We start from the raw sequence: 12262 nt of genomic DNA, 5'->3' as shown, positions 1-12262 counted from the left end.
TGTGGAAGACACGGGTCAGAAAGCAAAATGACACTGAGAAATGGGAGAGAGAAGCTGAGATCAACAAGACGAAACTCGATAAAAGCAAGTGCCAAGTACTGCCCTCGCCAAGAAAGCAAATGTATAAACAAAATATGAAGCAGGGAGCAGCTAACGTGTGGCATAAAACGATCTCGGCTGCAAAATCGCAGGTTGGTGTAACGCTGCCACAACACGGAAGACAAGCCCGTGCGCGGGGCACGGCACTGCAGGAGCACCACACCAAAGACAAGGGAGGCCAGCTGCAGGCTGAATGTGGGCCTGGGGCGGTTTGGGATGTCCTGGCTGGCGGGATCCCTTGCCAGACGCGTGTGGCCTTCCAGGCCCAGCCGAAGGCTTCAGCTGTATTCAGCTCTGAAATGGAAACACCCGAGGCCGCAGAGAGGGAAGAAGATGACAAACGCCAACAGCGCTTTCCAGAGCCTGGAGAGCCGTTCCTTTGCCCTTGGGGCACAGCAAGGTAAAATCATCACGGTTCGGAGCACAGACTTGGGTTAGGTGCTCGGGACAGCCCCCCATCAGGGTACAAGCCCCGTGCGGGGCCAGACAGGGTGGCTGTGGAGGACCTCCAGTGCGACATGAGCATCTTTGCACGGGTGGCCAAGGAACAGGAACAGGCCACCTGCCCCACCGCGGCCGTGGGGCTTTCTTATCCCTGCTGACGTCTTCAGGGCCCCTCAGCGGCCTTGCACCTCGACGCCGCGACAGTCACACAATAGTTACTGCCTTGCCATTGTCATACCGCTCTTGCAGCCCCCTTCAGGCCTCGTGTGCGGCGCGGGGCTGAGCCGGGCGCGGGGCTGAGGAGGAGCCGGGCCCGGGGCTGGGGAGGTGGCGCAGCTGCCCTCCCCGCCAGGCAGGCAGGAGGCGGCGGCGGCGGCGGCGGCGGCACTGAGGGACCCCGGGCGCGGAGAGGCCCGCCGCCCGGAGGAAAGCGAAGGGGAAGAGGAAGGGCGGGAGAAGGCGGCGGCGCCGCCCCGCTCTGCCCGCCCCTCGGCGCCGCTTGGCGGGAAAGGCCGGGCTTTGGCGGGCTCGGAGGAGAGGCGAGCTGCGGGAGGGGGCAGCCGGAGCGCAGGGACAGGCCCGGGACGCCTCTCGCCCAGCATGCCTGCCGAGGGGGAGCTGCGCAGGCCGGCGGCCGCCGGCCCGGAGAACGACGAGCCGCAGTACCTGCGGCAGGTGCAGCACATCCTGCAGCACGGCCACCGGAAGCAGGACCGCACCGGCACCGGCACCATCTCCGTCTTCGGCATGCAGGCGCGCTACAGCCTGAGAGGTTGGCACCGCCGGGATCCGCGGCCCTCGCCCCGGCCCCCCACCCTGCCCGCCGCCGCTCCCGCGGTCGCCGCCCTGCGCCGGGGGGGGGGGGGGGGGAGGGACGCCATCTTTTCCCCCGGCGCTGTCCCGCTCCGGCGCGCTGAGAGCGAGGCCTCCCCCCATTCGGGGCCGAGGCTTGGACCCGCTGCAGGGGCCTGTGGAGGCGTTTAGGTGCGTCCCGTCAGCTCCTTCGCCCTCTCCCTGCCCGCCGGCCGGCCTGAGGCAACTCGGACCCCTCCTCTCCCTCGGCCCAACGGCCAGGCCTGGCCGGGCGCCATAGCTGTTAACTGGTGAAAAACCGGATTAGATCTTGAAATAGCTTATCCTGGTCCTTCCTACCGTTCGAGCATTGTAGGAAGGATGGTTGTGAAATAGATCTGCCAACGATTTTATCTTAAGGCTTCGCTTTCCCTTGCGAATGCCTACATGTGCTTGGGTGCGCTGCACCGCGGTGTCCTCATGGCAGAGTTCATCCAGGTCCCCCCGGATAATTCCATCCAGGTCCCCCCGGATAATTCACCTTCCCTCACTGTCCAGGAAACATAAGTCAGGTTCTTCTCTTCCTTGATCTGAATATGAGAACTGCACATCCTTTCCCAACTCCTTCGTTCATCTCCAAGCCTCTGAATGTAAGATAGTGGCATTACCCTGTATGTGGAGAAAAACCGAGGTCGGTTCACCCTGAAAAATTAATTGCTGACCTTTGACACTCTGAAACTCTTTTTCAGATCAGTTTCCACTGCTAACAACAAAGAGGGTGTTCTGGAAAGGAGTGCTGGAGGAGCTGCTGTGGTTCATCAAGGTTTGGTATTTGGATGTCTCTGTGGCTGATGTGCCTGCGAGTGGTATCAAGATAACAAACTAGTGTTGGAGTGGATTAAGGAATTTGGGGTAACTGCAGATGCTCCGGTTTGTATGACAGAACAGAAGAAGTGCAACAACCTAATATTTTGACTACATGCGGAAGGCTGTTATCTTCAAGACATTCTGTGCATTTTAGTGGAGACTATTGCATTGTTACCAATCAGAAGAGTTTTTCTTCTGTTTCTTTTTAAGGGAAATAGTCTGAAATAGTGAGGGCTTATGCTGATTTGACTATACCCCACAGTTATAAAACCTAGTACAGTATCTTTTGTTAGTGTTTGAATAAGAAATAAGAATATGAAGTAGATTGTAGGCAATTTAATAATCTGCTTTTTAATATTGAGGTAGCTTGTATTGATTTGAACAGAAACAAGCAGTACAGAACCACAGGTGAAGTAAGACTGATGTAAATCCTAGGCTTTTTAGTAGCAAAAACCTGAGTTCTAATAGAGCTACTAGCTGTAGTTAGAGTATTAAAATTCAACTGTAGATAATACATTACAACGTAGGTGGTCCTTTATATGTTGTGATGTTCTGCAAGTATGGGAAGGTCTGTCTAACTATTTGCCAGATAACAGGACTCAAATACACTTCATTTTTTAAAAATATCTTTTTTCAAATATAAAAGACTAGACAATCCCCAAACCAGAACACTTTCTATGTTGGATTTTTGCGTGTGCTGATTTGGACATGTTGCAGAACTTGGGGAAATTTGTCTGGGTCATGTTGTCATTTTTGTCATTTTAACAAAAGAATTTTTAAGACCTTAAGCTCATTATAGGTGGCTTGGCAAAAACAATGCCTAGGCCATAAATTTTTTGTTTGTCTTATTTTCATGCATCTGTAAAGTCAAATCTTGTTCTCTGCAAATGTGTGTATGAAATGATATACCACAATTGACCTTGAGGCTGTACCATTTGTGCATTCACAAAGTTAGAGGAATCCTGAATTAAATAACAGCAGCATGGCACTTCCGACTTCATCCTAGTATGTTGCTCGTAAGTTTTATTCTGTCCATGTGCAAGAACCTCATCTAGTACATTAATCAGACTGTTCATCCTTTTAAGTGGAGAAATACTTTAGACTAGCAAAGCTTAATAGAGCTGTTTCAGATCATGTCCTCTGTGTTGGGATTAGGAGAGAGACTTCTTACTGTCTGTGTTTTGTAGGGTTCTACAAATGCCAAAGAGCTCTCTGCAAAAGGTGTGAAGATTTGGGATGCTAATGGATCACGTGAGTTCCTGGATAAGCAGGGTTTTAGCACCAGAGAGGAGGGGGATTTGGGACCAGTTTATGGTTTCCAGTGGAGGCACTTTGGAGCAGAATACAAAGATATGCACACAGGTAATCACATACAAATAGAATCTTGATTGCTTAGTGAGACGACTGTGACACCTCACTTCCCAGAACTCTGGGTGGAATGGACTACTGTTAAAGGGACTGTTCACAGTGTGAACTGATAGCCAGAATAAACAGTGTTTGAGAGGGTTAATTTTTTATTTTTTTTTTACTCAATCTAATTATCCTGAAAGATGTAGCTTGATATATTGTAGTTTGATATTTGTAGAACAGATGAATCATAAGGCATACGTTGGTTTACTTTAGGCTAGAGCAAGTATGGTCACTGGCAGATGGAAGGACGTGTCTGTTGCAGTCCAGAACATGAGCTAGCTCCATTTGATAGCAGTGGAACACAGGCTACCATCTCTGAATACCAATGCAGGGTCCTGATTTCCATGATACAATTGTGCTGGCAAGAACTGATGTTAGTGCACTACATTCATTGGGGACTGTGGAAGAGAAAGATTTTCCCATTCTGCAGCTGGCACACAGTAAGATGTATCCATCTGAGGCTGCGGACAGAACAGCTGTAACAAGTTATGATGTGATGCAGTACCTGGTGGTATTATTTTCCGTGGAACTGGTTCATTAAACTTACTCTGAACTGTCTTGATAGCTCTTTTCTAAGTCACCGAAGGAGAGGATGTACAAAACGTCTAGAGGACTGACATTAAAAAAAGAGTCCAAAAAAGATTTTCTTTATCTGGTTGGTGCGACTTTTAACTCAGATTAACAACATGGTTAGTTATATTTTTTCCTCTTGTTTTTTTGTCAATACAGTCTCAAAGTTCACATTACTTACATATATTGGACTTAGTGTTGGCATGTTGACTGCTGGCAGAATACAGTTTTATGCTAACACAAGTAATGCAAATTGTGAACTGAAACATCTCTAAACACTTATTAAAATGTTTCAGCATTCCTGAACTTAAAAGGTCTGAGGCATAACAGTTTGGGAAAAAAACCCGAAGATAAATTCCCATAGGTTTCATTACTAATAGATTTCCTTAAGTTGCATTACTAATGGATAGGTAATTAGGTTCAGGAACTAACATAACCATTTGACAAGACTTCTGGCACAGTATTGCTTGCAGAAGAATTCCCTGAGATGCTAATTATATATTACTACCTTGTTTGCCAGCTTGGGTCTCCCTGTAACCATAATTTGGTGTTGCTTTGCAATAGGAGTTATTAGAAAAAGTTAGTTACCAGCCATGCCGATTTACTTGCACGAGTCAGGACAATGAGTAACAATTAATGACTCTTTTATTCTGGAATCCATCTAATTCCAGTGAATTTCTTATATAACTGATATTGAGCCTAAAAATCAGCCTCTGAGCGTCATTGAGTGAAATGTAGTATCTTATGCTATACATGATTAAAGTTCCCTTCTGGTACTGAATGCTATGGAAATTTAGTCTTCCTACATGACCTTGTGAGTGCTAGATGGATGGGTTCATTCATCTGTCAAAAACTTCCTCCTTTTGAGCATGCAGAGAATGCTGGTACCCCATGTTACTGGTCTGGGCATAATTTTTATTTTTTTTAAGAAGGAGCACTGTAGCATGCAAGTTTAGCATCTAGAAAGGCATCTTAATCCAGAAATGCAATGAGCAAATTACTTTAAATACCATGAATGAATGACTAGTTGCTAATACCTTACCCATTCCAGTACAGCTTTTGTCCTATTTAGGTAACAAGACGTCATGAATGATAAAGTAACATGCTTTGTCCAATTGATTTTTTTGTATTGCAGCTTTTCTTTCCTGGGAGGTAGGTACTGTTTATGCAGACTCCTTATTTGTTCTTAAAAAATGTCTAGTTGTTGAGGCTTGGAATAAAGTGTTCTAAATAGGAATGGTCCTATTTCAATGGGGGCTAAAGGTACTCAAAGCACACAAAATACCATCCTGAGAATTTCACAAGCCTTAGAGCACCCTAAGGAAGACCAAGAATAGCCTACATTTGGAGGGTGCCAGCTGATAAATTTTATCACTTTCAAAGTTAAAATAAAATATTCAGAGGTTGTCATTTGGGTATCACTTTTCAGTGGGGTGTGGGCTGGGCTTTTAAAAAATACCATGACTTGAATCTACCTGGCTTACATCTTGTTTGGTATCTTTCTTCAGATTACTCCAACCAAGGAGTTGATCAGTTGCAAAAAGTTATTGAAACAATCAAAACCAATCCAGATGACAGAAGAATCATTATGTGTGCTTGGAATCCCAAAGGTATTGAACAGCAGACTTTAAGTGAATGCAGTTGCACATTATCTTATCGTATGCTAAACTATGTTCTAATCCTGTGTCAACAGTCAGTTCCATTTGGTGTCCTTGCTTATTCTTTATAAAACTACCAGGAATGCAGTAAAAATGGGCAGGGGTTATAAGCTTGATTCTCTTTCTACTTAATTCTCACGTTCAGACCTCAAATATTTTGAACCATTACTTCTAAGTTTGTCTCTCCAGGTCGAAGTGAGGGATATACCTGGCTATGTACCAGCGTCTTTGACATACAGTCTCTGTTCAAAGACAGCAATTCTTATTTTAAAAAGGTTAAAAAAAAAACAACCAAAAAAGAGTATACAAAAGCAGTGTGTCTGTTTTTTTGCTATATAATAAATAGTAAACTTAACAAAAACCATTAAACTAGAGGACAAAAATATTATTTGTGTTGTAATCATCTCCTTGAACATGGGTTGTCTAGATATCCATTCATTCTGTAGGGGTACTTCTAAATAAGACCTAGTGCCAGAGAATGTTTAACTTCAGCAGCAGTAGATCTGTGTATAAAAGAAATGACCCAGCATTTTCCACTCTTGTCTCTGAAAGGGGATGCCACATGCTGTTGCTGTTACTTTTAAAGTTAAACTTCCTAAGGTATCAGGAGATACCTGGTTAGTTTTTCTTACCAAGCTTATCTGCACTTTTAAGTGTAGATAAACGCTCAAAAGATCTTTTGTTTTCTGATTACTATTTTTTATTTATCATTACTTTTATATTTCAACAAGCAGTAAGGGCACATTGCAATGGGAAGAGAGTAATATGAAGCAGTTGGAAGTTGCTTCAGGGTACACGCTTAATTTTACCCATAACGTCTTCCTTTAGGGAAATCAACTGTCGCACTGAGGTGAGTAAAACTAAACTGCTGTGCAGCATTATGGCATAAATCTGTTATGTGGAATATCTGTTTATGACTTTTCTGGTCATACAGCCCAGGAGACAGCTTGTCATGACCCAGACTTAATTGCTTAGGCAGCAGGTGCTTTTAGACAAGAGAAAAAGCAATGGAATGATAGCGCAGTTGGATTTTTGTTGTCTACTGTATTTCATTAAATGCTTGTTCAGGTTTTGCATTTCACTAATGCTAATTACATTTGCACTAATGCTGCTATGATTTTTTTTTCCCCTCCCTCCTTCCTGTACTGCAATTCCTAGATATTTCTCTGATGGCTCTGCCTCCATGCCATGCCCTTTGCCAGTTCTATGTTCTAAATGGTGAATTGTCTTGCCAACTCTATCAGAGGTCTGGAGATATGGGACTAGGAGTGCCTTTCAATATTGCCAGCTATTCACTGCTCACTTACATGATTGCCCATGTCACAGGGCTAAAGGTAGGCTATTTAATCATTTTACTTTATCTTGTTTGAGAAGTGAGGGACTGAAAGATAAGACTCTTCATGTCATGTCCAAGAAAAAATGGAATTAACCTACTGTTCAAAATCTTGCTGAAATACGCGTAGGAAGGGGCCCCCTGAATTTAACGTGAATTGTCTCAGGTCTGTATGAGCAGTTAGGTTCATCAATGTAAGAATTCTTAAATTTGGGTCAAATGGACAGAAGATCCTCCAGGTCTTTTTAACTGAACATGTCAAAACTGACCTGTTCCACTAGTCCACTTCTTAGAAATCTGAACTGAGCACTTGTCCTTATGGGATAATAACACACAAGTGATTAAATTTTGTAGCATGTGTTTTTTATTGGAAGCAAACAGTAGCTCAGTGGTGGCTGTCAAGGTTCCAGTTTGGATATTCTGCCCACCTAACTTCCAGCTATAATCTCAACTGGGTATTTTTTTAATTTCCTACTGTAGATGATTATGTAGAGTGGTAGTATGTGCTCAAATAGCTACTGCCCTGAGTCCAGAGCTGTATTTTGTCATCTCGCGGAGTAATTTAAATGCACCGCAATCATGTACAAGTCAAACCCCCTTTTCTTTAGAGATTGTAAAAAATTAGACTAGCTAAGCCATTTGGGCCTGATCCTTCTGCTACCAGCAACATGAAGGGGAACTTAAAATAGGGAAGAATTGGACTTCACGGCAATTGCAGACATACTTAAGAAATTAGGCCAAGGTACTAGAAAAAGTGAAGTTTAACGTTATGTCCGTAAAGCAGGTGTTGCCTCTTAGTCACTTCCTCTCACAGCTTTGCTGGGTTTTAGCATAACACATCTGAGGGCTGATCTACATTGGTCAGAAGCCAATAAAATAGCTGATAAAACCTACGTAAATTAAATTAGATTGCTCAGGGGCTACAAAGTCACAGAACTTGGAAGCTTGCAAAACCCATCTGGATGCTTGATAAGTGCTTTGGGGTTTAGCCTGTGACTGACACCTCCACTGCCACAAACTACTTTGTTTCTTAGTGGCTAAGGCAACCAGTCTGAAACCAGCTTTGGCAAGTCCTACTTATTACAAGTGGAGTGGAAAAGCTGGATGTCACTGCTCCATCTGTTGCCACCTTGATGAGCAGATCTGTAGTGCTCCATTCATTTACCAAAGCTATTATCCTAACAGGATTTCAAAGATAATTTTTTTTGGTAAGCTAGTGGAAATTTCATTATATTTTTCATTAATTATGCATTAGTGTGGGAAGATAGTGTCCTTCAAAGCCTGCAAGGATGTCTTGATAATCCAACCTAGTACAGAAGCTGCAATTCCACACTAGATGTAAGATGCTGAGAATCAATACAGTAAGCATTGTAATGTTTTGCTTTCTTGAAACATGACTTTTTGAAAACCATGTGTATTCCTTTTTCTCTTCAGCCTGGAGAGTTCATACACACGTTGGGAGATGCTCACATATATCTGAATCATGTGGAACCTCTAAAAGTTCAAGTAAGTACTTAATCTGTATTTTTGTGTCTTTTTATCTTCCACAATGCTTATCCAGTACAAAAGTATCTTGGTATTACGAATATCCTTTTGCAAATATTAATTTTTGTGGCTTTTTTTCTCATTTCTGCCCTAATAATTATAGTACCTTAACCTCTGTTCAACTCGGGTTGCACAGAAATACAGTACAAACATGATTGAAATGTACATCAGTGTACTATTCTAGAAGCAAGTTAGAGATCTAGAAGAAAGTTAGAGATCCAGAATCTGTACCCCTACGTTTGACTTCTTCATTCCAAAACCTTAGAAAACCATTCCACCTAATATAGATAAACACAAAATAAAATTTCTTTGTAGTATATCAGAAAAGGATAACTTACCAATTCACAGAGTTAATCAGTATTACTATTTGGCTGAATAAGGCTATATTTTCTTCAGGATGTAATTTGTTGCAGTAGGAGCAAATCAGAATTTTATTTGATTAGAATAATCAGACTGAATGTCCTCGCCATTAGTATGGTTCAGAACCATCCAGAGAACTAGTTATTGGTTTGGACCGGAATGTTCCTGTGAGAAGCTGCAACACATTTACACACGTCTGGGTCAGAATTTCCAATTTAGTTTCCCCTGGAAGGAATCTAATCTGTAACCACTGGAATTGCACTGCAAACTGAAAATGCTTGCAGTGCATTGGATGATCAGGGAATCCACTTTAAAATTATGCTACTGCTCCCTATCAAAATACTAAAGTAGATTCCACTTAGTTGTATTATAATTTTCTTTTGAGTATAAGTCTTCTTGGGGAGGAGGGAAAATCTACATAGACAAATCTGAATTGAGATTAATGAGATCTAATTTATAATGCAAAATCTCTGCCTTCAAGTATCAGCTTTATAAGCTTGCTTTTTTTTTCAGCTTCAGAGGGAGCCAAGACCTTTCCCCAAACTCAGAATTCTACGTAAAGTTGAAGACATCAGTGACTTTAAAGCAGAAGACTTTCAGATTGAAGATTATAATCCTCATCCACCTATTAAAATGGAGATGGCTGTTTAATGCTATAAAGCAGCTACTATTAATGTGGAAATGCACCTAAGCTACTTAGCTTTCTCTGTACTTAAAGTTATGGGGTTTTTGTATACTTCAAAAGATATATACTTAATTATTGAAAAGAAACAGATACTAGTAGACCAGTACTGCCTTCAGTACTACACTGGAGTCATACAGAACAGATGATTGTTTTTTCCTGCTGTGCTATGCAGATACTAACCCAGTTTTAAGTTGTTAGTGAGATGACAGTTTTCTACAGATTGTTTCAGTTACCGGTGGCTGCTTCTGTTACCATTCAGTTACTATGTGTGAGTAGCACTTGCTTCCATGCTTTATGCAGTACTGAAAATAAGGACTTTTATGTATGGTAGAGGATTCCTTCAAGGTTGTAGAAGTCTTTAAATGTGTTCTAAAGAGTATATGTTTAATAAAGCTTTTTAAAAAAAATCTTCTAGAAGGGATGATGCATATTTAATTTAGTATGTTTGTTTGTAGTTAGTAAATAAGAGTGGGAAAGCAAAGGTAAACGGTTTTATTTTAGCATCTCAGAGGGTTAGATGGAAGAAAAAACAAACTCAAACTTCCCATGGTCTTCATAGATGAACCAGCAGGAAGACAAAAGATCTTAATGGAGCCTTGTCTGAAATGCAGTATCTGCACATCTCTGTATCAGCATTTTTTTTTATTCCCCAACCCTACATGAATGATGAATTTGATATAAAACAAATAGACCTGCAGTTAAACAGAGGTTACCAGATAGTACTAGTAATAATCTGTCTGTCATCATTTAAAACTAGATTCCACAAGCACATGGATTAATTTTGCAGCCTGGAATAGTAAAAGTTAGAGATAGTAGTATTTGTGGGATTGGAGCTTATTAATTAAATCTTAGCAGACTTAAGCTTTCATCTCTTCTTATCCTTGCAAATTCTGCAATAACTTCAGTCCTTATAAAATTCCTCTTCAGGAACTGAATTGTGAATAGATATACGGTTAATACTCAGACATAGCATATTCAATACATGCTTGAACACATGGAGAAATGCATAGTAAAAGTCAGTAAACTGGTAAACATCATTGTAAAATTGTACAATTTGAGATAATACTAAGAATTTAATAAACAGTGCGCTTTGATTCCATTTATTCAGAGGCCTGCATAAGAGGACTGTTGCATCTTTCTTAAAACTGATCACAACTTCCAACAGCATATTTTGCATCAAAATTATTTGCAAATCTCATTATACTGATCTTCATTATACCAATTGCTGATCTTCAGACTAAATTTTTTGTAGTGCCACGCTCAAAAAATGTTGTTCTCTTTTCCTGGCATTTAGCCCAACACAACAAAATTGCAGAAAAAGGTTGTCCTTATCTTTTTTAAGTACATAATATGTAAATAGGCTACTGCTTATAAGAAATGTTCGCCTCAGTATCTACTGTAGTTCATTTTTCTTGAACAGAGATCATTAAACTACATGCTATTTCAGCTGAGATCATAAAAGAAACTTGATACATGGAAGTATCAAACCTACCTTGTTCTGTGGCTGCATTAAATGGATGCTCAGTAGCCAGCCTGTAGTTAGACGTACTTGGGTCTTACCTTCTTTCAAATTACTGAACTCAGAGATAAGTAGCAGTATTCTTGTCACAAGACCTGAAAGCCATGTCACATGCTTTTTCTAATAAATTCATCTCAGGTCTGCAAGTCTTATATTTTAAAGTTGCCTAGTTTGTATATTGCAGGTGTCATCTACTTAATGATGCCTCCCAGCTGTAGGTTGTCAGCAGCTTTTTACCATACACATTCTTTTATAAGTTAAAGTTCTTGAGTGTATTTACAGTCCTCTGAAGTACAAGAAAAACAATTTAGTTTGCAAATTCACTTGACAGTTCTGCCTACACTTAGCAAGTTAAGTTCCTTTTGCTGGATACCACTTTATGTGACATGTCGGATAAGGTGGAATCTGCAGGGCATTTTAGCAAGTGTAGCCAGAGAGGATGTGAAACAAAATGTTGGCCTCAGGGCTTGACTAGTGGGAATTAGCAGTCTTGGTGAAGTTAACCAGGACAGGAATACCCAGCCAAGAGAAGAATTTAGAATGGGAATCATTTACTTCCCTTCATAAATTAAAGAGGAGTTAGTACCATCAGAAGGAAAATTTTAAAAACACTTTAAAGTATTACCTTTATGAAACATGACAAATGGTCTATTCTCACATAGGTGTATGGACAGTTACGGTGTGCTTAAACAGACCAGTATTTATAGCTGTGGAAAAGCTACTGCTTTTCAGTATAGGAATTAACTACTACTTCACAGTTCCCTTTTATCAACGCAATTAACTACCAATGGCAGTTGTTGAAATAAAGTTTGTACCTTGAAGTCCAAGAAGCTTTATGCTACTCAAAAGATCAGAAAGCTGTAAAAAGCAGACTTTACACAGCAGACTTTAATGTGAATAAAAGTGAAAATACACATATATTAATAGGTATGAGACTGCTATGGTTTCAAGCAAAAAATATGAATATTCAAAGAATTTGA

General features: G+C 41.3%; 1 protein-coding gene across 1 annotated transcript; it reads left to right on the top strand.

Moving 5' to 3' along the window:
- Positions 1 to 969: 969 nt before the first annotated feature.
- On the top strand, positions 970 to 10406 carry TYMS (thymidylate synthetase). Its single transcript, XM_049829016.1, has 7 exons — positions 970 to 1315; positions 2085 to 2158; positions 3390 to 3564; positions 5691 to 5792; positions 6999 to 7174; positions 8608 to 8679; positions 9592 to 10406. The coding sequence occupies exons 1-7, from the start codon at positions 1144 to 1146 to the stop codon at positions 9727 to 9729; spliced, it is 909 nt and encodes a 302-aa protein (XP_049684973.1). The 5' UTR covers positions 970 to 1143; the 3' UTR covers positions 9730 to 10406.
- Positions 10407 to 12262: the final 1856 nt, after the last annotated feature.

Source organism: Accipiter gentilis, chromosome 2 (assembly GCF_929443795.1).
Source record: "Accipiter gentilis chromosome 2, bAccGen1.1, whole genome shotgun sequence".
Taxonomy (NCBI): Eukaryota; Metazoa; Chordata; class Aves; order Accipitriformes; family Accipitridae; genus Astur; species Astur gentilis.
The sequence above is the reverse complement of the archived record's forward strand: the minus strand, read 5'-3'. Positions and strand labels throughout refer to the sequence as shown.